The following is a 22,101-nucleotide window of genomic DNA, read 5'->3' as shown; positions in this document are numbered from 1 at the left end:
TTACATTTTAATACATGATTTATCTGAAAAATATTTTTTTAATTCTCCAATCAAATACCAAAAAATATTTTTCAGAAAATAACTTGTAATTCAAAAGCGGAACGTAGATAATTAATACAACAAAGGTAAGTTTTTGCTCTTGAAGATTTTAATTAATTTTTAAAATGTCAAGTATTAATTTTGGCTCTTTAAATATGGTAATATATCTATTCAATCTGTATAAATTAGTGAAAATAATTTTTGAAAAAAAAGAGACTTAAATTAGTAACTTTAGCATGTAGAATATCTCTCATATCTTTTGAGATTTTCTTGGGATCAGTCACTGTACTATGTTGATTAAATTACTTTCTCAGTTCTTTTTTAATTGTCAAAAAAAATTTAATTTAATTTTTCTTTTTACTTATCAAATTTGATAAATCAAGAAAATATATATATTTTTTTATATATATTATACCCTCAATTTATTGAGAGAGTTAATATCTTTGATATCAAAATATTTTGGAATTTGAATTATAATTTTAGTGATTAATAAAAATAAAATGATAAATTTATTATATTAATAATTGATTTCTTAATAGGTGTATCAAGTTAAAAATTGATAAGTAAAAAGGAAAGAAGAGAGCAGTAAATTAGATAGATTTTACATTTCTTATATGAGTTACATCCAAAAGTAAAGAAAGTTACATTTACGCAAACGGTGCAATTTAATTTATTATTGGACAAAGTTATCTGTACTATTTTTTTTTTTAAAATTACAAATTTTATTTACTATTATATATAGTTAATTTGAATTACACATTTAATGCGACGTAACAATTTTTTTTATTAACCATTCGATAGCTAAAACTTGTTATTTCTATAAATTAATTGGGTTCATGCCGCTTAGGATCAATTAAAGAGCGAAATCAATAGAAAACATTCCGTACCGTAATCTTCCTTCTTAATAAGGAGGGGCAAAAGAATTCAATAATTTAAATTTAAATTGTATTTTTATTAAATAATTTTTTTAATAGGGGTGAATAATTAAATTAAAAAATTAGTTAGCAAAAAGAATTTCTCTACAATGCAACAACCAATTCAGAAATTTTTTCTAATAAATGGGATTTAATAAAAGTAGAGTGTATGCATTTTGTCAAATAATAATTAAAAGAAAAATATGACAAAAAGAATTGTGATCTAAACTTTATAAAGAAAAAAATCAGACTTAAATCTAATACTTAAAATTAGAACTCGAAAATTTTGATTAAAAGTGCGACTTTGAGCAAATATGCTAGTATTATTAGAGAGATCTAACACTTGCCAATATATATAAGGGAACTCCACAAAAAATGAGTGTGTCTTATTCTCAATCAAAGTAGTCTAAAAGGCTTCTTTATTCAATTTCTTGTCACCTTCTTCTTGCATAGCTCACCTTCAGACAATATTGTTTTCTTTCATTAATCAAATGTACTAACACCCCTTCCTGTCACCCCACACACACACTTTTGCCTTATCTCTTCTTCTTGTCTTTACTCTAATCATTTTGTCTTCCTACTAAGACCTCATTTTCCTCTCATCACTAAATGGACTAAAAAACTAACACACTCTTCATTCAGAAACTTCTTTTTCTTTTTATCTATTTCTGGTGACTGACACTGCAAATTCCTCTTCTCTCTTTGGAGGGGTCTCATTCAAACTTTTGAATTCCTTTGGGTACTCAGCAAAACAAATGTTTGAAGAGGCAAATATTTGAAGCTTTCTGTCTCGGTATGAGTGAAAAAATATAAACTCTTCTAAGAAACAGAAAATCATCTTACTATTTCAGGTAACTCATGCTTCTTCATTTCTTAGTCTTTTAACTACATAAAAATCCAAACTTTTTGTGTATATGAGTTATGAGATGATTCTTAATAACTAAGCTAGCGTTTGGCTTTAGATTTTAGGTGAGGTTTTGAAAATTTTATATTCCTATCTGTTTCACCATGAAATTTGATCTTAGTAGTTTTGAGTAACAAAATTTCAATTTTTTTCGAAGTAAAATATATGTATAAATACAACTTCAAAAACTCAACTTGATAAATTCAAATTTTCAAGTTTCTTTAACTTCAAAATCTATATCCATAGCCAAACGGGATCTTAAATCCATGTTACTTATAATTTTTTAAAAAAATTCACTTTTTTGTTTCTCTGGATATCTCAGTTTCAGTTAAATTATGAAAGCTGTTTGTTTTCTGTCAATTAGTTGATTCCCGTGTTTCTTGTTTGCCTATTGTAGTTTGCTATAATTTTCTTATAAAAAAGTTGCTGTTATATTGTTACAACTATGGAAAATTCAAGATTTCAATCTTCTCGGTTATATTACTATTATTCTTGCAATAATATTTCAATAATTGTTCTTTTGAGTCCATCGGATTGCAGTGAGTATGTTGTTGTGGTTTGGATATATTCCTATCTATTTTTTTTTTTGGGTAAATCAGTATCTTCTTTCATAACCTGGACAGTCTGTAAAATAAGGTGAAACTATTACATTTTGAGTCACTTTAAAGGGAGATAATTTTATTTTTATATAGTGTAATTCACAACTAAATGAGTAATTGACATCTTAACATCAGTTTATTTCCTTCCCAACCCCACCCAACAATTCCATCTTTTATAATCTGGACTTCCTGTATCTGTAAGTTTTCTTTTTCTTGAACTACAATTTTTATTTCATGTTGGAAAGTTATGTGAAGTATATGACAAACATTTTGTTAGGTATACAACACTTTTTAAAAAGACAGCTTTTTGAAATGGATATGAGTATTATTTTTTAATTTAGTACCATTATCTTAGTTTTTGATTTCTATTTTTCCATTCTTTCAGCTACTTCTTGGATGGACACCCATCATGGCAATAATGGAGTTCTTGATTGGATTTGTGTCTCCCTCATGAAATGACCCTTTTGCCCCTCCCAACTTTCAACAATGGCCGGAATCCAAAAACTCCAAAACTCCCTCCCAATTCTTGCTGTTTTCTTGTTTTTGAATTTTCTTGTCCAGCCATGTAAGTCCTTAACTTCAGAAACTGTGGCTCTTTTGCATTTCAAAGAGCAGCTTAATGACCCTTTGAATTACTTGGGTTCTTGGAAGGACTCGGAATCTCCTTGTAAATTCTATGGAATTACATGTGATAAGAATACTGGTCTTGTTATCGAAATTTCCCTCGATAATAAGTCCCTTTCTGGTGTGATATCACCTTCAATTTTTTCACTCCAAAGTCTTACTTCTCTTGTGCTACCTTCAAATTCACTATCAGGGAAACTTCCTACTGAACTGACCAATTGCACCAGTCTCAAAGTCTTGAATGTCACTGGAAATAACATGAACGGAACGATACTTGATTTATCTAAGTTGACTAACCTAGAAGTGTTGGACTTGTCAATAAACTACTTTTCCGGGGAATTCCCATCTTGGGTTGGAAATTTGACTGGTTTGGTTGCGCTAGGCCTTGGAGATAATGACTTTGTTGAAGGTAAAATTCCTGAGACTCTTGGGAATTTAAAGAAAGTGTATTGGCTTTACCTGGCAGGTTCAAATTTGACAGGAGAAATCCCGGAATCCATTTTTGAAATGGAGGCACTAGGTACATTGGATATTTCAAGAAATCAGATTTCTGGGAATTTCCCCAAGTCTGTAAACAAGCTGAGAAATTTATGGAAAATTGAGCTGTTTCGGAATAAGTTGATAGGGGAACTTCCTGTAGAACTTGCAGACCTCTCTCTTTTGCAGGAATTTGATATCTCTAGCAACCAGATGTATGGGAAGCTGCCTCCGGAAATCGGGAACCTGAAGAAGTTAACAGTTTTTCAAGTATTCATGAATAACTTCTCTGGTGAAATTCCTCCTGGTTTTGGAGATATGCAGCATCTTAATGCCTTTTCTGTGTACAGGAACAGTTTTTCTGGGGCATTTCCAGCAAATCTTGGTCGATTTTCGCCCCTGAATAGCATAGACATATCTGAAAACAAATTTACTGGTGGATTCCCAAAGTACTTGTGCCAAAATGGGAACCTACAGTTTTTGCTAGCTATTGAGAACAGTTTCTCAGGGGAGTTTCCGAATACTTATTCGTCATGCAAGCCTTTACAGAGATTGAGGGTCAGTAAGAATCAACTTTCTGGGAAAATTCCTAGTGGTGTATGGGGACTTCCTAATGTATTGATGATGGATTTCAGTGATAACGAATTCAGTGGAACTATGTCTCCGGAAATTAGGGCTGCTACTAGCTTGAATCAGTTGGTATTATCAAACAACAAATTTTCAGGTGACCTTCCAAAAGAACTTGGTAAACTCACAGAATTGGAAAGGCTGTACTTGGATAACAATGACTTCTCGGGCGCGATACCTTCTGAACTTGGTGAACTAAAGCAAATCTCATCTTTGCATTTGGAGAAAAACTCATTTTCAGGGACTATCCCATCAGAATTGGGTGAATTTCCTAGGCTTGCAGACCTGAATCTTGCTTCAAATCTTATTACAGGTAGCATTCCCAATTCCTTATCAACAATAACCTCTTTGAACTCTCTGAATCTTTCACACAACAGACTCACTGGTGCAATACCGACTAGCGTGGACAATCTGAAGCTGTCTTCATTGGATCTCTCCAACAACCAGCTATCGGGAGAGGTCTCATTAGATCTTTTAACGATGGGAGGAGACAAGGCATTTGCTGGTAACAAAGGACTTTGTATTGACCAAAGCATCAGATTCTCGATCAACTCAGGCTTGGGAAGTTGTGGTGGAAAGGCTGCTAAACATAAGTTAAACAAACTAGTTGTGTCTTGCGTTGTGCTTCTTTCCCTAGCTGTTCTAATGGGTGGTTTATTGCTCGTCAGTTACCTAAACTACAAGCAAAGTCATGAAGCAGATCATGAAGACCAACCGGAGGAAGGCAAGGGAACAAATGCAAAATGGAAGCTTGAGAGCTTCCACCATGTGGAATTTGATGCAGATGAAGTTTGTGATTTCGACGAGGACAATTTGATCGGAAGTGGAGGTACAGGAAAAGTTTATCGGTTGGACTTGAAGAAAGGTTGTGGAACAGTAGCGGTGAAGCAGCTGTGGAAAGGGATCGCTGTGAAAGTTTTGACAAGGGAAATGGAAATTTTGGGGAAAATCAGGCATAGAAATATTGTTAAGTTGTATGCCAGTCTAATGAAAGAAGGTTCAAATATCTTGGTTTTCGAGTACATGCCAAATGGTAATCTTTTCGAGGCACTACACCGAGAGCTCAAGGCTGGCAAGCCAGAATTAGATTGGTATCAGAGATACAAAATAGGACTTGGAGCTGCAAAAGGAATTGCTTATCTGCACCATGATTGTTACCCTCCTATTATTCACAGAGATATCAAATCAACCAATATTCTACTTGATGAGTATTATGAAGCAAAAGTTTCAGATTTCGGGGTTGCAAAAGTTTCAGAAATTTCTTCTAGGGGATCCGAGTTCAGTTGTTTTGCAGGCACTCATGGTTACATGGCTCCTGGTAAGTTTCAAGAAAACCCTAAATTCAGTGACCATTCTTGAATTTGCATTTACCTTCCTATATGTTTGCTTGACAGAAATGGCATACACTCTCAGAGTGACAGAAAAGAGCGACATTTACAGCTTTGGTGTCGTGCTATTGGAGCTAGTAACGGGAAGAAAACCAATAGAAGAAGCCTATGGAGAAGGAAAAGACTTGGTCTACTGGACCTCAACTCATCTAAATGACAAGGAAAGTATTAACAAAGTTCTTGATCAAAAGGTGGTATCTGAACTTGTTCAGGATGAAATGATCAAACTGTTGAGAATTGCCACTCTTTGTACTACAAAGCTTCCTAATTTGCGCCCCAGCATGAAAGAGGTTGTCAATATGCTTGTCGATGCGGAACCTTTGACATTTAGGTCTTCAACCAAATCTGAGAAAAAAGGGAACAATTTTTCTGTGGTCTAGTCTAGTTTCTCTTTTTTTTATTGTTTTTTCCTTGTTGATAGTTGCTGTGTAGTATAATTCTCAAGTTAGTTTTAGGTATCTGATATACATAAATTTATACCATGTGATGTGATATTCCACTTTCTTTGTGTAAAAGTTCGAATTGTGTAAGATGGAATGTACGTTTTTCTGCTGTGATTGGAAACTTCAGAAGTTGGATTTAGCATAGATCTGTGTTTAGTTTTGTTTTTCTAAGAATCACTTGCTCTTGCAAAAATACTAGATGATTCAATGAAGATCCACTCACAAAAAGATAGTTGGAGGCAAAAAATGATATACATGAACATTTCAATACATTTGTATAAGAGGGATGACAACCAACAATATTACTCTCTTATCTTTTGTGATCCTCACTATGGCATTATGGCTCCAAATCTTCCTTAGCTTCAAGAAGTTGAGTTAATGCACCATCAATCTGAGTAAATACCTCCTCTTTGGAAACGCTCCCGTCCACCTGAAATTAAAATAACTCAGAGAAGAGACTGAAAGATGATAGAAGTTTTAACATCGAAAAATGATAAGAACACGTTCATGAACGTGTATGGAAAGAAAGGACGTACATTATCCTTGTTTAGTGAAGAAAAAGAGAAGGGTAAGTAAAAGGGGAGTCCTTGATTAAGTATATTTCCCTTCAGATTGTTTGGTATGAATGGAAAACTAAAAGGAGAGACGGATAATTTTAAGATAAAAGAGGATGTACAGCCCTTTTGCTTTGGCTTCCCTTGCTGTTTTAACAACTGTTGCAAGGATAGATCAGCCTGGATGAACTGGAACATAATTTGAATTAAACATTTTGTAACCTTCATGTCAAACTACATAATTTTATAACCATATCATTATTCTTCTGCCAACTAGAAAACCAAACTACTTTTTCACCAACCCATTTCTACCCAATCCCTTCCACATTGTCTTTTATGGACTAAATTCCTGTTAACCAAGGCCTTGGAAACAATCAAATAACCCTAATAATTATGAACCAAGCATAAAAGAATGACTCCACATTTTCTTTGTCAAAAAAAGAATGATTCCACACTTTGATGGTGAGTGTTTCAAACTGCATTCCCGATTGAAGCAACTTCGCCACATCTGTGGCAAAAAGAATACCTGGAATATAAAATCTTTGTATATTGAGAGAACTGATTCCACATTTTGATGGTGAGTGTGCAGACGCAGCTTCACCTGTAAATGTTAAATTTAAAAAGAAATAAGACAAAAATGAAGCCGATTACAACATAAATTGATGGTTATAGAAAACTATACTTAAGTCAGTTATGTACAAGGCAACTTGAGTAAGCATGGGAAAGGACAGCAAGAATGATTAAGGAAACAACTAAAAGAATGAATTAGTTGAACATAGAAATTTTAAGACCTGCAACAAAATTTCCAGGAGAATAGATTTAAATGGTTTGGATTAGAAGGTCAAGAAATGATCAATGGGACAAATAGTAGGCTTCCACCAATTAAGAATTAAACAAGTTAGTGTGAAATAAAAGCTTCATACAATGGGAAAAGCTCTACAGAAGTTGTAGCAACAATAATGTAAAGTATTTCATGCATTAACATGCCTTTTCTTCTGTATCATCAAAGCGCTGGGTAAGCCTTGCAGCAATTTCATCTGTCTCTGGCGGAGAATACTTCAAATGGTATATTCTCCCAGTTACAGGATCTAGTCTACGGCCAACCACTCTCTCAACAAGTATATCTTCAGGTACCTATCATTTACAATATAACTTATTCCTGTTAAAACATTGGTTGATGACTCAATGAAGGTGCATTTCATTCTGAAACCTCCTGCAGTTTAATATACTACAAGTTAAACAAAAAAGAACCTACAAAAATACTGTAAGTTGTAATCTTGGTACTAACGAATCACAGTAGTCAGTTAAGCCCATTAAACCTCCAACTGATTAAAAAAGTAAATATTACCTTTTGGTCCCTCTACTAAAAAATTCCTGAAAGTATAACTATTAAACCATACAACTCACCTTTTATGCTAAGAAAGTTATTTTAATACTTTTTTGTATTTTAAGGAAGTAATCCGATTAATGTAGGGAAATATGCTAGAGGAGGAACCAAAAGCGCACAGTTCTCTCAATTGAAGGTAATATATGCTTTGTCGGATTACTTGGACTAAAATTAGATTTTACACAGACCAAAAGTGCAATTATCCCTCTAAAAGATTTTTCAAGTAAATTTTGAACGCATGATGTTCTATGTCGATCCTTTTCATCCTCTTAAGGCTTTAACTAGAAAGAGATTGAAAACACAATCAGGGATATCAATAGCAGAACCTCACTTCCAGAAGAATAAAGAGGTCTGGCTGGAACTCTTTGAGAGCTACTGCTTGAGACAAGCTCCGTGGATATCCATCTAAAAGCCAGCCTTTTTCTTGAGAGTCTGGACACATCAACCGCTCTTTGACCATCTAAAACAATGAATCAACGAATTACTCATGAATACAACACTGTTTCTAATGAACTCTTTCAACCTTTAAAATAGCATGATAACAAAAGCAGGAACCAGTTTGCTAGGTAATCCTACCGTGACAACTATCTCATTTGGTACCAGTTGTCCCTTATCCATATACTCCTTTGCTCTCCTCCCATTTTCAGTGCCTGCAGCAATTTCGGCCCTCAATAAATCTCCAGCAGCAATATGCACCAAATCGTACTGCATATATGAGCTCAATGGAATTTAATTTATTACTTTACACAAGGTAATACATAACAAGGAAAATGGGTAATTAAGGTAGCAACTAACATCGACTGCAAGTAGCGACATTTTTTGAAATGGAACATCAATTGCAACTAGCAACATGCCTTTTACAAGTACATCCTAAACAACGAAAGGGATAAGGAGCATGGAAATCGAACTAAAGCTGATTAATCAAGAAATGTGAAGAATGTGAGTTCAAGTAGCAGGGATTTAATAATAATTAAGATAGAGTTGATTATAGTAAGGCCAATTTCGGCTGAAGGAAGGATTACAAACCTACCAATGAGCCTTTAATACAGAGAAGAGATTGTCCCGGATTTAGAGGAAACCAGATGAGAACTCAAAATAAACAAAGATAAAGAGACTAGGGAACAAGGTACCAATGAATTGTAAGAGAATAAGCATAGAAGTCTGTGTTATGATAGGGAAAGAAGGTAAATACGTGGAACAGATGCTAGTAAGATGCTTTTCAAGCCAAGTCTGGTAACTGGGCAATTTTATATGATGATCTTAGTTTACAAGAGTGCAGAGAAATCTGATAATTCTGCTTTTTTAGGCTTTGGTAAAAGAGGTGTATTACCCCGCAACTTATATACAACATGGGATAGCTAATACTGGTATTAAACATGCCACTATTTTTAATCTGTGGATAACTATCCCCGCATACTAGTCCTTGTATAACCAGTCTATGAACCAAATGGAGTAAGGGTCAAGTCATAAGAGGTCCTGAACGGAATGATATCAGTAATATGGGAAAAAAACTGGTCCTCAAATTTAGAAACACCAATGGTCAGAAGTCATGAATGGACGTCTACCTCTATATTGTATCACCTGGTCTATAACACAAATATTAGTGGAAATTGGGATAATTTATACTAATAGATAAACTTGCAAGAACAGAGATTTCATCTTTAGAATTACTCTCAAAATGAGACTAGATAAAACCAAAGTCCCAATGGATCATCATCCATTCCAAAAACAGAAACCTACATAGAACAGCAAATAGATACTTCAAACATAAAAGATCTTATAAACCAACTTGTCCCAAAAAGAAAAAAAGAACCACTACCTTCTTGGTAATGAGCTCGCACTGTGTTCCTTTACCAGAAGCAGGAGCTCCTGATATCATTACCCGCAAAGGTTCTTGCTTTTTCGCAGACCCCACAACCTAAATCGCAAAAATAAAATTCAACCACACATCAAGATTCCCTTCTTGGATAACACATGACACCTTGTTTGGATGATTGTTACCCATTGTATTGTATTGTATTTCATTGTTAGTTTAAATACAATGTTTGTTTTGATTGTTATTTAATTTATTGTATTGTATCGTTTAATCCATCATTAGGTAACAACGAAAAGTTCCAGTTTGTGTAACGACCGATTTAGTGTGATCGCGTCGTTACCTTAATAATTTCTTATCATTTTGTCTTTACTTATTATTTAATAATCATATTTCATCCTTTACCTTTCCTTTTTATAATAGCTCTATCATGTACCTTACTTTTCTTGTAGGTTTGTAGATGTGTGACATTATGCAATCATAGAGAACGAGGTAATCTATCCAAACGTTGTATTCATTCAATACAGTATGATACAATATAACATAATACAATACAATAAGATACATTCTGAAATAGTAGGTAAGAACCATCCAAATAGAGTGTGCACTGCACAAAGCTATACCCAAAAATAATCAATCAATTGAGCATGAAATATATTCTTAAGGCAGCAGCTGCATAGTACTTCAATATACATTTATGTTACAACTTATTACTAATTTGAAATTCTTGACTCACTTTACTATACCCAAAATTCAACGTACAAATCAAAAGGGTATCAAAAGAATTGCAAAACGTACCAAGAAACTGGGACCATCCGGTGATGGGGTTTTCCGGCATTGAGGTTGTAGAAGGGTATGATTGGAATAAAGTGATTTTTTTTTAGAAAATGGCAAGTGGGAAGTAAAGGGGAGCTGAAGATAAGAAGAAATTGGTGATGAGGAAGGCTTGTTACCCTTTGAAGAGACTGTTGGGAAGCTCAATGAACAGCACGAAGCCATGGCGCTACTGCTCCGAGCTTAGGGAGCTCTCCTTGTTTTGTGCAATTTGGTTAGAAAAAAAATGGGACATTTTTTAGGGGAAGTTTGGTAACTACTTGGGGGGGGGAAATTTGGTGTACTTAAATAGTAATATTAGTCTTTGTGTGCTTAAAATAATAACTAGATTCTCTGCGTAACTTATATATATATATATATATATATATATATATATATATATATATATATATATATATATTACTTGTATATGAATAACTTACCAAATATGATATCGCACTTATGTATAATTCATTTCAAAATCAACTACTTAATAATGACCCTTAGAAATTAGCATAACGTAACTCTTAACAAATTTGAGAAGGTGGGAATCGTCTCTGTGGCGGGTAAAATAAGAGAAGCGAGACTAAAATAGTTTGAGCATGTGAAGAGGAGGTGCGCTAACGTCTAAGTGAGGAGGTGCAAGAAGTTAATTGTAGGGGGTATACAGAGGGGTAGAGGTAGGTCCGAAAAGTATTAGAAAAAGGTGATTAAACAAGACATGTCACAACTTCATATTACCGAGGACATGACCCTAGATAGGAAGGAGTGAATGTCGTGTATTAAGGTAGAAGATTAGTAGGGATAGAGTGTTATCTTGCCTTGCGAAGGTTGTTGCATAATACTAATCGTATCGTTGTAGTTCTTGTCATATGTTGTTATTGTGTTTCGATTTCACACTATTTTACTAATGTTATTGTTTCGTTTTTGTAAACTTTACTCTGTTTTTCTTATTAATTGAAATGTTTTCTTCTTTCTTGTACTTGGGTTATATGCATTTGCATCGAGGGTCTTTCGAATACAGGATCTCAAGGTACTCTCATAGTGATAAGGTTTACGTACACTCTACTCTCCCCAGATTCCACTAGTAGGATACCTCACTAGGTATGTTGTTGTTGTTGTTGTAACTCTTAACAAATTTATATTTGAAGTAAATTATTTATTTATTATTTTCAAATTTCTTAAATATAAGAACATGTATCTTTTGTGAAAAACATAAAAATTATGTAGAATACCCCAAACTTGAATTTCAAGCTAGGGGATGTTCAAATTCGAATAAAAAAAATGTTATTGATTTAGGGATTTTAGTCAAAAGAAAAAAAGAACCTCATATGTGAGTTAATGAAGTAGATTATTGGTCCTTTTATTTTCGTCAAATCAATGCATCCGAAACTGCAGATATTTTCTATAACTGCAAATTAAAAACAATTACTAGGTCATATTTTATTTTATAGTATGAATATTTGAAATTAGTTGAAGCTTTAGAACAACACGCACCAGTGGTCTAGTGGTAGAATAGTACCCTGCCACGGTACAGACCCGGGTTCGATTCCCGGCTGGTGCACTACAGAGTGCCGTGAAGATAAATGCGCAATGGGTGAGATTTGGGTCTCTACCGAGTCTGATATTATCAGACGATAAAGTGTCGCATCTGAGCCTCTTTTTTTTTTGCTTAGTTTCTTTCTTAAGTTACAAAATTTGTCTAACTATAACCTAAATTTTTTAATATGAATGTAATTTTAAAATGTTGTTAGGAATTCATACCAAAAGTTAAGCAAATAGGACGTAGGCAATCAAGAAGAGATACTCCACCACTAATTTAAGGTTTTAAAATTAATCGGATTAATGAATTTACATTGCATGTTTTTTTTTTTGTGGCCAATAATTAATTCTTGTTAATCATGCCTGACAGAATTATCAAATTAGTAGTAATAAGCTTGATTTGAAGAGGCTCATATAAGAAATATTGTAAAACAATATTCTAAGAGACAAATTTTTCTCTCTCTCTCTCTATCTATATATATATATATATATATACGAGGATCATAGATAAGGTGATGTGACGTTCATTTATATTTATCTTTTTTCTTCTTCTTTTTTTTTTGGCTTTTTTCTCTCATTTCTTTTTAATTATTTTATTTTATAAAATCATCTCCTTAACACATAAATTCTACTCTTAATTAATATTAGTAATGTCCATAACTCCTAACCTTTCATATTCTTAACTCTCAAATAATTTAATATGCAAATTGATGATACCTTAAAATCACTCTTATAAAAATCTTTTTTGAGACTTATATGATGATTATTTTATTTTCATTTCTACTTATGCTTTATCTTTTGTCTTTTTGGTTGGTCATTTTCTTTGTCTTCTTTAATTTGATTTTGCAAGAGAGAGATCTATAATGAAGATTGTTAGACATTCTTGTATAGCTCAATTTTATGAGGTAAAATGATTTGGTATGTCTAATATAATTATCCCCTTTTCTCTATTGCAATTATACGTTTAGTATTATTATTTTTGAATTCTTGATGGTACGAACCATGAATTTTTTAAAAGAAAATAATTTGATTTTTTCTCTTTGCTTCTTTTTGTAGTTTCAAGAGATATTTTTTTTCTATTTCTCTTTATAGTTTCTAAATATTTTGATTATTTTTGCTCTTTGTTTCTCTTTGTAATTTTTTGAGAATTGAATTATGTTATGTTGATAACAGGGTCCTTATTTCATTTTCAACTCATAATTAGATATTCTTTGAAGTTTTTATGTTTTTTTATTGTTGTTGTAAGGTTAACTTATTGTGTCTCCACGTCAAGATATTTTTGAAAATAAAAACAGAAAAGGAAATCAATATATACATGTATGCTACTCAAGAAAGTATTTTGTGTGTATATATGTGTGTGTATATGTATCTTTATTATTGTTAGAAGTTCTCAAGTTTTTGAGATTTTTCAAAGATCACTACTACAATGACATTTAAAATATTATCTCTTTAAATTATTTTTCGGTTTGAATTATTCTATAGAATTAAGGCTTATTAGTTTTTATAAGTGTCAAAAACACATCCAAACTATCTCATTTTTTGAGTTTCATATCTAAACTATTGAAAGAATGAGCTTCATACCTAAACTATCATTTATTAGTTTGAGAAACACACTTCAATAGTTTGTGTAATACACTCTCTTTACTCTCTCTATTTTTTAAAAAAACATTGCAACATGACATTTCACATGGATAAAATATTTTACCTTGATAAAATTTAAATAAACTATTAATATTAGTCAAAAGAATTTCTATCCCCCCAAAAAGAAATTATTTTATAAAAAAAATTACTTTTTTTAAAAAGAAATTAGTTTTATAAAAAATAAAATTTAAAATATTTTGCTCACGCACTCCACCACCTCTCCCCATCCCTCCTACAATGGCCGTTCTTTTATTTTTTAAATTTTTTAAATTTCTTTTATAAAATATTTTTAAACAAAATCATACTTCACCCCCTCCCCTACTCCTTCCTAAAAAATGTTATTATTTTTTTATTTTTAAAAAATAAATTATATCCATCCCATCTAACCATCAGTCTTAATATATATATTTATTTATTTTTTTCATGTTGTGTTAGATATGTACATATATTTTAGAAAAAATATTTTTTTCCTACTTGCTTACCGAATATAACAAAAATAAAAATTTTATTTTAAGAAAAGTCTTGCGGCAAGTAAAAATTATTTTTCTAAAATGATATTTATATATCTAATACAAAACGATTTTATTTTTTTGAAATCAGAGGGTTAGTTGGAGCAGGGTAGAATTTTTTTAAAAAAATATCTAAATTATTATTTGAAGGAGAAGGAAGGAGGGAGATGAAGTAATAATTTTTTAAAAAAATTTATAAAAGAAATTTAATAAATAAAAATAAAACTAAAAAAATTAGGGTGGGGTGGGGGTATAGTGAGAGAAAGTGGTGGAGTGAAGTGAGAAAACTATTTATATTTTATTTTATAATAGTTTCAGGCGGAGATAGCAATATTTTAATCTTTATTTTTAATTAATTCTAATAAATTATTTAATTTTTGTTAAGGTGGAATATTTTGTTCATGTGGAGTGTGATGTGATAAAAAATTTTAAATGAAAGAGAAAGTGTAGTACCATAATGAGAGTGAAATAAAAGAGAGGATGCGTTTCTCAAACTAAAAGGATAATTTACGTATGAAACAAAAAAAAAGATAGTTCAGGTGTGCTTTTGACACTTATCCCCTCTTCTTTTTTTTTAGTTTTTTCTTCCTACTTTCTATTTAGCTTAGTATAAAAATAATTATCTCAATAACTCTTATTCTGATTGTCTTTTCATTTCTATGCTTAATGTTCATTATTTGTATAATAATGTACATATATTACTCCTATTGTGTTACAAACAAGTCCAAAGTCACATTTTTAATCCTCTTAATTACTGTGACGATTTATTCTTGGAAATTTATTGGATATTGAATGTAGTATTTATTTGAAATGTGAAATATACACTTTAATATTTTTATATATAAGCCAAGCAAAACTAGAAGAAAATGGAATTTGTACATGCCATTTTTTCAATTTTTTTGCATAGCTAATTCTCTCTTTTGTTCTCTTTTTATGTTTATTAAATTTATTTTCTTTTTTGCCTTCTTTTACTTTTTGATTTTAATTAAAAAAATTAAATGGGTTAAGACGGGTTGACCCTTTTAATTAAAGAACCTATAAAATAACAGCCCAACCCAACCCTAAAGGGTTAGCGAGTTAAATGGGTGAGGACCAATTGACCATTTTAACTAAATGATCTATAAAATAGCAGCCCAACCCAGCCCTAAGCGAGCTACAGGTTGGGATGAGTTGGCCCTTCAATCAAAAGATGGATAACATTGGCCTCTTAGAAAGACTATCAAACATTGATGAACACTAACACCAATACGTCAAAAATTCGCATGTTCATGAGTTGCACATACTTTAGTGGAATACTTAAAAAACAACAGAATATGCAAGATACAACAATCAACATTAATATGATTCATCAGAACAACATACGTTACTTGATCATTTTTTCATAAACTAGACAAAAAGGAGAAACGAAAAATTAGGCATAAACACAATAGTAAAAGAGTGCAAAAATTCATAGTTATAATAACTCCAATTGCCTAGTTATCAAAGATTTGGCAAAATAAACACAACTTAAAATATATATAATAAATATTTTTAAAATTCACGACTCTATGGGGTTCACAAATTGAGCCTATGAGGCTGAGCTAAAAAAACTCATTTCTAAATGGAATAATTTTTTTTTAGTTCAACCCACTTAATTTAAAGATTGAGTTGGATTGGTCTTACAGGCCAAATCCATTTTGACAGTTCTAACCATCACTAAAATTATCATTGATTATCACTACAACAATCACCTTAATCGTTATAACTATTGCCAAATGCCACCATCACATTCTAATTTTTTAATATAATATTTAAAGTATTTTATTAAAATTTTGTATGTATAGTTTTGTTGATAAAGATAAATTATAAATAGTAGATGTTGAAAAAAAATCTTAATCATTTATATACAAAACTAAATACAATATCTTAATATTCAGGTAGACATATATTTTATTTTAACAAAAATTAAACAACTTGCTTCTAGCGAGTTGTTCGTTAAATATTAATACAAATTTTGAAAATATTTTTTTATCACACCTGGGGTAGATTCGAAAAGTAGAAATGAGAGAACATACTACAATATGTAGAATCAAATCCTTATCAATAAGTTGAAATTTCATAACTAACCAACTAAACTACTTAGAATCTCTTTTAAAAGTACTTAATATTGATCTAACAATAATAACATTCTTTCTGGTTTATTATACACGACATTGTCATTATTTAGGGAGTTGAACAATTTTCTCTTAATTACAAGTTTTGTGCTTTTTATTTAGTACTTTTTATCACTAAATATATAAATTTATTTGTTAAAAATAAGAAAAATCGACATTCCAAGTTACATGATTTGGCCTCATTTTGTATCGTATCAATTTCTTTTTTAGGAATCAATAATTGTTCTTCCTATTACTTTTTCCGTTTTATTCATTTTTTTGGTTCATAAAAAGAATAAAAAAATATAATTTACTAAATTAGCAGAGAAATACGAAAATGAATTATTTCTTTAATAATAAGAACAACAACAATAATAATAATAATGTCCTCCGAGTTGAGCCTGTCGCATAGGTCTTGCATAATGCAGTTTGCATCATCTGTGTGGTTTGCAGACTATCACACAATATGAGGTTTACTCAGTGTGCACAAAGTGTTCACCCGAAGAGTAGAGGTTGTGGCAAAGGTTATAGCGGCTGCGGGTTATCTTGGACTTTTCAAAAATAGGCAGAAGCCATCGGTGACCCTCTAGAGTTGGCACCAACTTTCATTTAGACACCTCAACTAGGCTTTGTTCATTTTAGACACCTCAAGTAAGGTCCCGATATGTCATTTTGACCTTTGTGCTACCTTGGTATATTGCATGTGCTGCACCCATTTGAGCGCGTGAAAATCATTTAATTTTTTTTTCTTGTTGTTCTTCTCCATAGAAAGCTACTATTTTTCATCCATGGTGAAATAGATTTGATGATGCCAAATATAAAGTGAATTCGAATGCCACGAGATTTTCTCAAGCTTAAACACTTTTTCTTGTTTTGTTGCCTTCTTCCTCCTTGAAATAATTTGAAAAACATCGACAAAGATTTTTAAAATTCTCCAAATCATTTTATAGTCATCTTCATATAATCAATTTTTTTAGTAGATTCAGTAACTTATAGATCCACAAATCATTCTTCATGTATTCTGATTCCTCTGCACATACGAGAATTGATTTTTCTTTCTTCCATTATTTATTAATAACTAATTTTTAGAAGTAAATAAGAAAAAAATGTGCTTTTATAAAATAAAATTTTCAAAATAGTTAAATTCTTTTTAAAGTATTTCTCAAGATGATATGGGGGTAGGGTTGGAGCGGGTGGGTGGGTGGGGGTTAATAGAAGTTGTTAATTTTTTTGTGATTATTATTTGGATTAAAAAATGACACATGTCATCAAGTTGTTGGCCATTTTTTTTTTACTCAAATGTCATTATTTGGGAATTATTTTATATATATATATATATATGCCATGTGTCCTTATTTAATTCGCCACTTTGGTGATTGTAAAAATAATATCAAAATGACACATTAGGACTTTACTTGAGGTGTGTAAAATGAACAAAGATCAGTTGAAGTGTCTAAGTGAAACTTGGTACCAACTTAGGAGGCCACCGATAGCTTCTACCTCAAAAATAAAAAAAATAACAATAACAACATACTTGATGTAATCTCACAAGTAGAAGTTAGAGTTGAGTTTACAACACACAAATCATACCTCTATCGCTACAGATTTGTTTATAATAGATCATCGATTTAAAATAAAGCATATCCAAGTAGTTTGATAAAAGAGAATAGGAGATACATAACTAAAGACAATAACAACAACAACAAAAAGAGCAGTACACAACATACGTAAGAATAAACTATGACAATAAAATAATATAATATTCGAAGCACAAAAACACGGATAGTACCTTAAGAACAATGAATTGCAAAAATAGTGTGAATATCGTCAATAAAAAACGAGGTCCAAATACGACCACCATGCTTATCTCACGAAAAAATAATAAAATATTCAACACCAACTAATTTTTTATTTTAACCCGCTTTTTTCAAATCCCCGTATCTACGGCATATACGCCCTTGGTAAGCTCAAAAATGTTATTTTGAGAATTTTCGTAAGCTAAAAGTACAAAAAAAAATAATAGAATGTAGGAAGTAATTAAGTAATTAAATATTTAAAATAAGCTTTACAGTTAAAACCAATTTAGATTTTCTTATTTTAAGAGAAACAAAGTCAGAGAAAGGGGAAAGAGACAAGGCTAGAATTGGAACAATGGCCACACGGACGAGAGAAATTGCACCGCCGGCGACCGGAACGGTGACAGTAACCCTTACCCTAGGAAACCCATCGGAATCTGCGCTGTCATCATCATCATCGTCACAACAGCAACAACCAATCGAAACCCTAACTTTGAAACTGAAACCAAAGAGGAGAGTATCGTGGAAACCAGGAACTGTGGATAACGAGTTCCTTAACAAGAAAAGTTCCAAAAAATGTTGCATTTTCCATAAAGAAAAGCCTTTTGATGAAGACGATAGCGATGATGATGATGCCGATGACAAAGAAAATGACCCATCAAAGAAGAGTCATCATGGGGATCATTGTTGTTCTAAACAGGATCATGGATACGAAGCTAGTACGAGTTATTCTGAAGATCACTGATGTATTTGACTTGTAAGTTTGTTGAACTTATTGTTAAGAAGGAAAAAAATATGTTATTTTTGGGTTAAATTTGTTAATTGGTATTATTGGAGATCTTCTGTTATTGGGAATCTGATTGAAATTTAGGTTTCAATGGACGTGAAGTTGAACAATTGATATTAATGTTACTTTTTATACTATTCGACTGGTAAGAAAGTTTTTTTTTTCTTTTTTTTGAGTTGAATTTGAGTATTTGGTATCATTACAGATGTTTTGTGTTTAAAGTTGGAATTTTGAGGGATTTGATTGGAGTTTATGTTTCGATGAATGTGAACAATTTATATTCTGCATTATGCTTCAATTTTGTTTAGGTTATCTTGGAAGAACATTGTTTCCTTTCTTATCCCTGTTAAAGGTTATCTTGGAAGAACATTGTTTCCTTTCTTATCCCTGTTAAAGTTTTCTGTCTTCTCTGCTGATAGTCTTTTCAAGATGAGAACAGAGATTCTTTAACACTTTGTTTGGATGATTGTTACTTATTTTGTTTAATAATGTATCGTATTATATTGTATTGTGTTGTATTGTATCGTACTGTATTGTTTTAATAAATACAATGTTTGGATATATTGTATCATTATCCGTCGTTATATAATGTCAATCATTCATGATTTGAATGATAAAACTTACTAAAAAAGTAGAGTGTGTGATAGAGTTACTATGAAAAGTTAGAGTAAAAGATGAAATATAATTATTAAATAATAAATAAAGACAAAATGGGAAGAAAATATTAAGGTAACGACGCGAACAAACCAAATCAGTCGTTACATAAAATGGGTCTTTTCGTCGTTACCTAACGATGGATTTAAACGATATAATACAATAGAATTTAACTGACAATCAAAACAAATATTGTATTTAAACTAACAATACAATACAATACAATACAATGGGTAACAACCATCCAAACAAGGTGTAAAGGGTTGTTATTCTTTGCATAAACCCGCATAAGCACCAATTTCTAAACCCAATGATATAAAATAAATCAAAGATGAAGGATCACAGATCAAGTAGACACCTTTTTAATTGTCTTACTAACTGGATCAGAGTGAAGAATCTGATTCTATTTTAAGTGAGGCAAACATAAAAGGAGGAAAGATCACTCAACAAATGAAATTGCTGAAGCATTTCCCTTTGAACTATTTGAAAGTTATCCAACTTGAGTTATAAGAGTATGGAGGGTTGTGTATTGATAGCCATGAGGAGGATTGTGGTAGGTTGACAGTCGGTGTAAAGATAAATTGAATACTCTTCATTAGGATGTGTCCATTACCCCGTTTAGTGTGCAAAAAAGGTTTTGAATAGAGTAGAACTGACACAATGTATTCATATAGTTGACCCTAACTAATATAAGATTGAGCTAATTTGGGGTGTGGGGAAGAGGAGTTGGTGCAGTTCATTAACCCGATCCAACTTTTATAAAATTAGACTATATCAACCTTCTGTTTCATGTCCAGGGGATTCAACCCTTGTATTATCATGCATTTTATTATTTTTGTCTTTTAATATACATGTATAATAAGTAAATTTATTGAGCAAGTGGTATCATATGACCCCCCTTGCTTTAATGTGGCTCTGCCACTGGGTTGGTGTTCTTTGATAGAAGTTTTCTTTAATCAAAAGTGGCAGTCGAGACCAGAAATATTGTTAGTGAATCTGCCTACTTAGACTTGATATCTGGAATTCTATGGTTTCAGGTGAACCTAGTCTTGTTAGCCCGTTTATGTCTCATTACCTTTTGTTGTATTAAGCACCACAAAGAAGTTGATGACTCTTTGGAGCTGTGAAGCATGTTGTGGAGTTTGATGAGAGAACTGTGTGTCCAAGAGATTGAATTTTATGATTCACTATTTTTAGTGTGAAGAACCTCTGCAAGCACATCCCCAATGCGTAAGGCAATAAAAAGAAGGAAAGAAAGAAAATAAACTAGCAGAAAATTCTGTGAATCACAGCATTGTTAAACCCCAAGTTGTTTAAAGGATTTTGCATTTTGTTTCCAGCTTGCCAAAACTTTTTCTCAATTTAACTTTCACCTTTTTTTGCTATATGAAGCCTTAATATTGCTGGTTTGAGTATGCATTATGAGTGAAGGGTATCTCATGTTTATCTTGTTTTCCTAATAACTCGGAGATCAAAAGGTTTTCTATGGTTTGTGCAAACATGTATATGCTGCATGTAAAGATTGTAATGCACTTTTTTCAAACTTTACTGGCATCTCAATGATATGCCCAAAGGAATTTGGTTAAATGTTCAAGATATAATTTGAAATTCTGAAAGATGTACACTTTTTTTGATTTTCTCATCTCGTTCAAATGATATAGGCTTTGTAACTTTATATCTTCTGTGATCTTTTTTGTGTACATTGATGCACTTGGTGCTTTTGTAGATCAATAAAATACTTTAATTTTCAGTGAAGTAAAAGAAAAAGTTGCCCTATCTTCCAATTTTTCCAATTTGATTCTTTATATTAGAAATCGAGATGAATTACAGGGTGTATCCTAATTCATCAACCACAATGAAGATGCTAATGTGATAAAAGCAGAGGGTTTACAGAAGGTTGCTCGAGAACCTATATAAAGGATTATTGGTATTGAACAATCTTATTATTCCCTATTTGGCCTTCTGGATGAGATAATAGAGTTTCAAACAGCCTTCACCATCTGTTAGAAACTTTTTGGTCAGATCATTAGTAAATTTAAATCTTATTTTTGAGGCATCTTATGACCGAAATAATGTCTAAACCAAATGATTTGAAATAAAACAATGATAAGGCTGCCAACACAAGGAAGCACCTTTTTAATTGTCCGAATAGATCAGACGAAAGAATGTAAATCGATTTTAAACTAGACATGCACAAAAGGAGGAAATACCACTCAACAAATGAAATTACTGAAAGATTTTCATATGAACTATTTGAAAGTTATCTAACTTGAGTTATTAGAGTATGGATGATTGTGGTGGTGATGGCTGAAGTAGGATCGTGGTAGGTTGACAGTCGGTGTATAGATAGTTTGATGATTATTCATTATGATGTGCCCCATCTAAGTATGCAGAAAAGGATCTGAATAGTAGAGTAGAACTGATACAAATGGATTCATATAGTTGCCCAATTAATATA

The 22,101-nt window shown here is 31.8% G+C and overlaps 3 protein-coding genes and 1 non-coding gene across 5 annotated transcripts; 3 read left to right on the top strand and 1 right to left on the bottom strand.

Annotated features, from left to right (window-relative positions):
• Positions 1-1,350: 1,350 nt before the first annotated feature.
• Positions 1,351-6,159, top strand: LOC129901454 (receptor protein-tyrosine kinase CEPR2-like). Its single transcript, XM_055976637.1, has 3 exons — positions 1,351-1,804; positions 2,842-5,502; positions 5,579-6,159. The coding sequence occupies exons 2-3, from the start codon at positions 2,943-2,945 to the stop codon at positions 5,950-5,952; spliced, it is 2,934 nt and encodes a 977-aa protein (XP_055832612.1). The 5' UTR covers positions 1,351-1,804; positions 2,842-2,942; the 3' UTR covers positions 5,953-6,159.
• Positions 6,160-10,877, bottom strand: LOC129901455 (adenylate kinase, chloroplastic-like). Of its 2 annotated transcripts, XM_055976638.1 has the most exons (7): positions 10,568-10,875; positions 9,776-9,874; positions 8,533-8,661; positions 8,288-8,416; positions 7,557-7,703; positions 7,096-7,170; positions 6,160-6,445 (listed from the first exon to the last, which is right to left on the bottom strand). In XM_055976638.1, the coding sequence occupies exons 1-7, from the start codon at positions 10,766-10,768 to the stop codon at positions 6,353-6,355; spliced, it is 873 nt and encodes a 290-aa protein (XP_055832613.1). In that variant the 5' UTR covers positions 10,769-10,875; the 3' UTR covers positions 6,160-6,352. The 2 variants fall into 2 exon arrangements, with proteins under 2 accessions (XP_055832613.1, XP_055832614.1); XM_055976639.1 differs by lacking the exon at positions 9,776-9,874 and having other exon boundaries at positions 10,568-10,877.
• Positions 10,878-12,075: 1,198 nt separating this feature from the next.
• On the top strand, positions 12,076-12,146 carry TRNAG-GCC (transfer RNA glycine (anticodon GCC)). The gene has a single exon. It is a non-coding gene; the product is annotated as a tRNA-Gly (tRNA).
• A 6,332-nt stretch (positions 12,147-18,478) lies between these two features.
• Positions 18,479-19,128, top strand: LOC129900489 (protein phosphatase 1 regulatory subunit INH3). The gene has a single exon (XM_055975475.1). The coding sequence runs from the start codon at positions 18,558-18,560 to the stop codon at positions 18,945-18,947; it is 390 nt and encodes a 129-aa protein (XP_055831450.1). The 5' UTR covers positions 18,479-18,557; the 3' UTR covers positions 18,948-19,128.
• Positions 19,129-22,101: the final 2,973 nt, after the last annotated feature.

The sequence above is a fragment of the Solanum dulcamara genome, chromosome 8, assembly GCF_947179165.1.
Source record: "Solanum dulcamara chromosome 8, daSolDulc1.2, whole genome shotgun sequence".
Lineage (NCBI taxonomy): Eukaryota > Viridiplantae > Streptophyta > Magnoliopsida > Solanales > Solanaceae > Solanum > Solanum dulcamara.
Note: the sequence above shows the minus strand (reverse complement) of the source record. Positions and strands in the feature narration are given on the sequence as shown.

Bases quoted from the DNA above. Each gene is read 5' to 3' on its own strand.
- LOC129901454 (XM_055976637.1), top strand. From the start codon at position 2,943: ATGGCCGGAATCCAAAAACTCCAAAACTCCCTCCCAATTCTTGCTGTT. The intron at 5,503-5,578 runs GTAAGTTTCAAG...TTTGCTTGACAG, and splicing joins TCATGGTTACATGGCTCCTG to AAATGGCATACACTCTCAGA.
- LOC129901455 (XM_055976638.1), bottom strand. From the start codon at position 10,768: ATGGCTTCGTGCTGTTCATTGAGCTTCCCAACAGTCTCTTCAAAGGGT. The intron at 7,171-7,556 runs GCATGTTAATGC...TAACATTTACAG, and splicing joins TTGATGATACAGAAGAAAAG to GTGAAGCTGCGTCTGCACAC. The intron at 6,446-7,095 runs GTATTCTTTTTG...TTTTAATTTCAG, and splicing joins ACAAAGATTTTATATTCCAG to GTGGACGGGAGCGTTTCCAA.
- LOC129900489 (XM_055975475.1), top strand. From the start codon at position 18,558: ATGGCCACACGGACGAGAGAAATTGCACCGCCGGCGACCGGAACGGTG.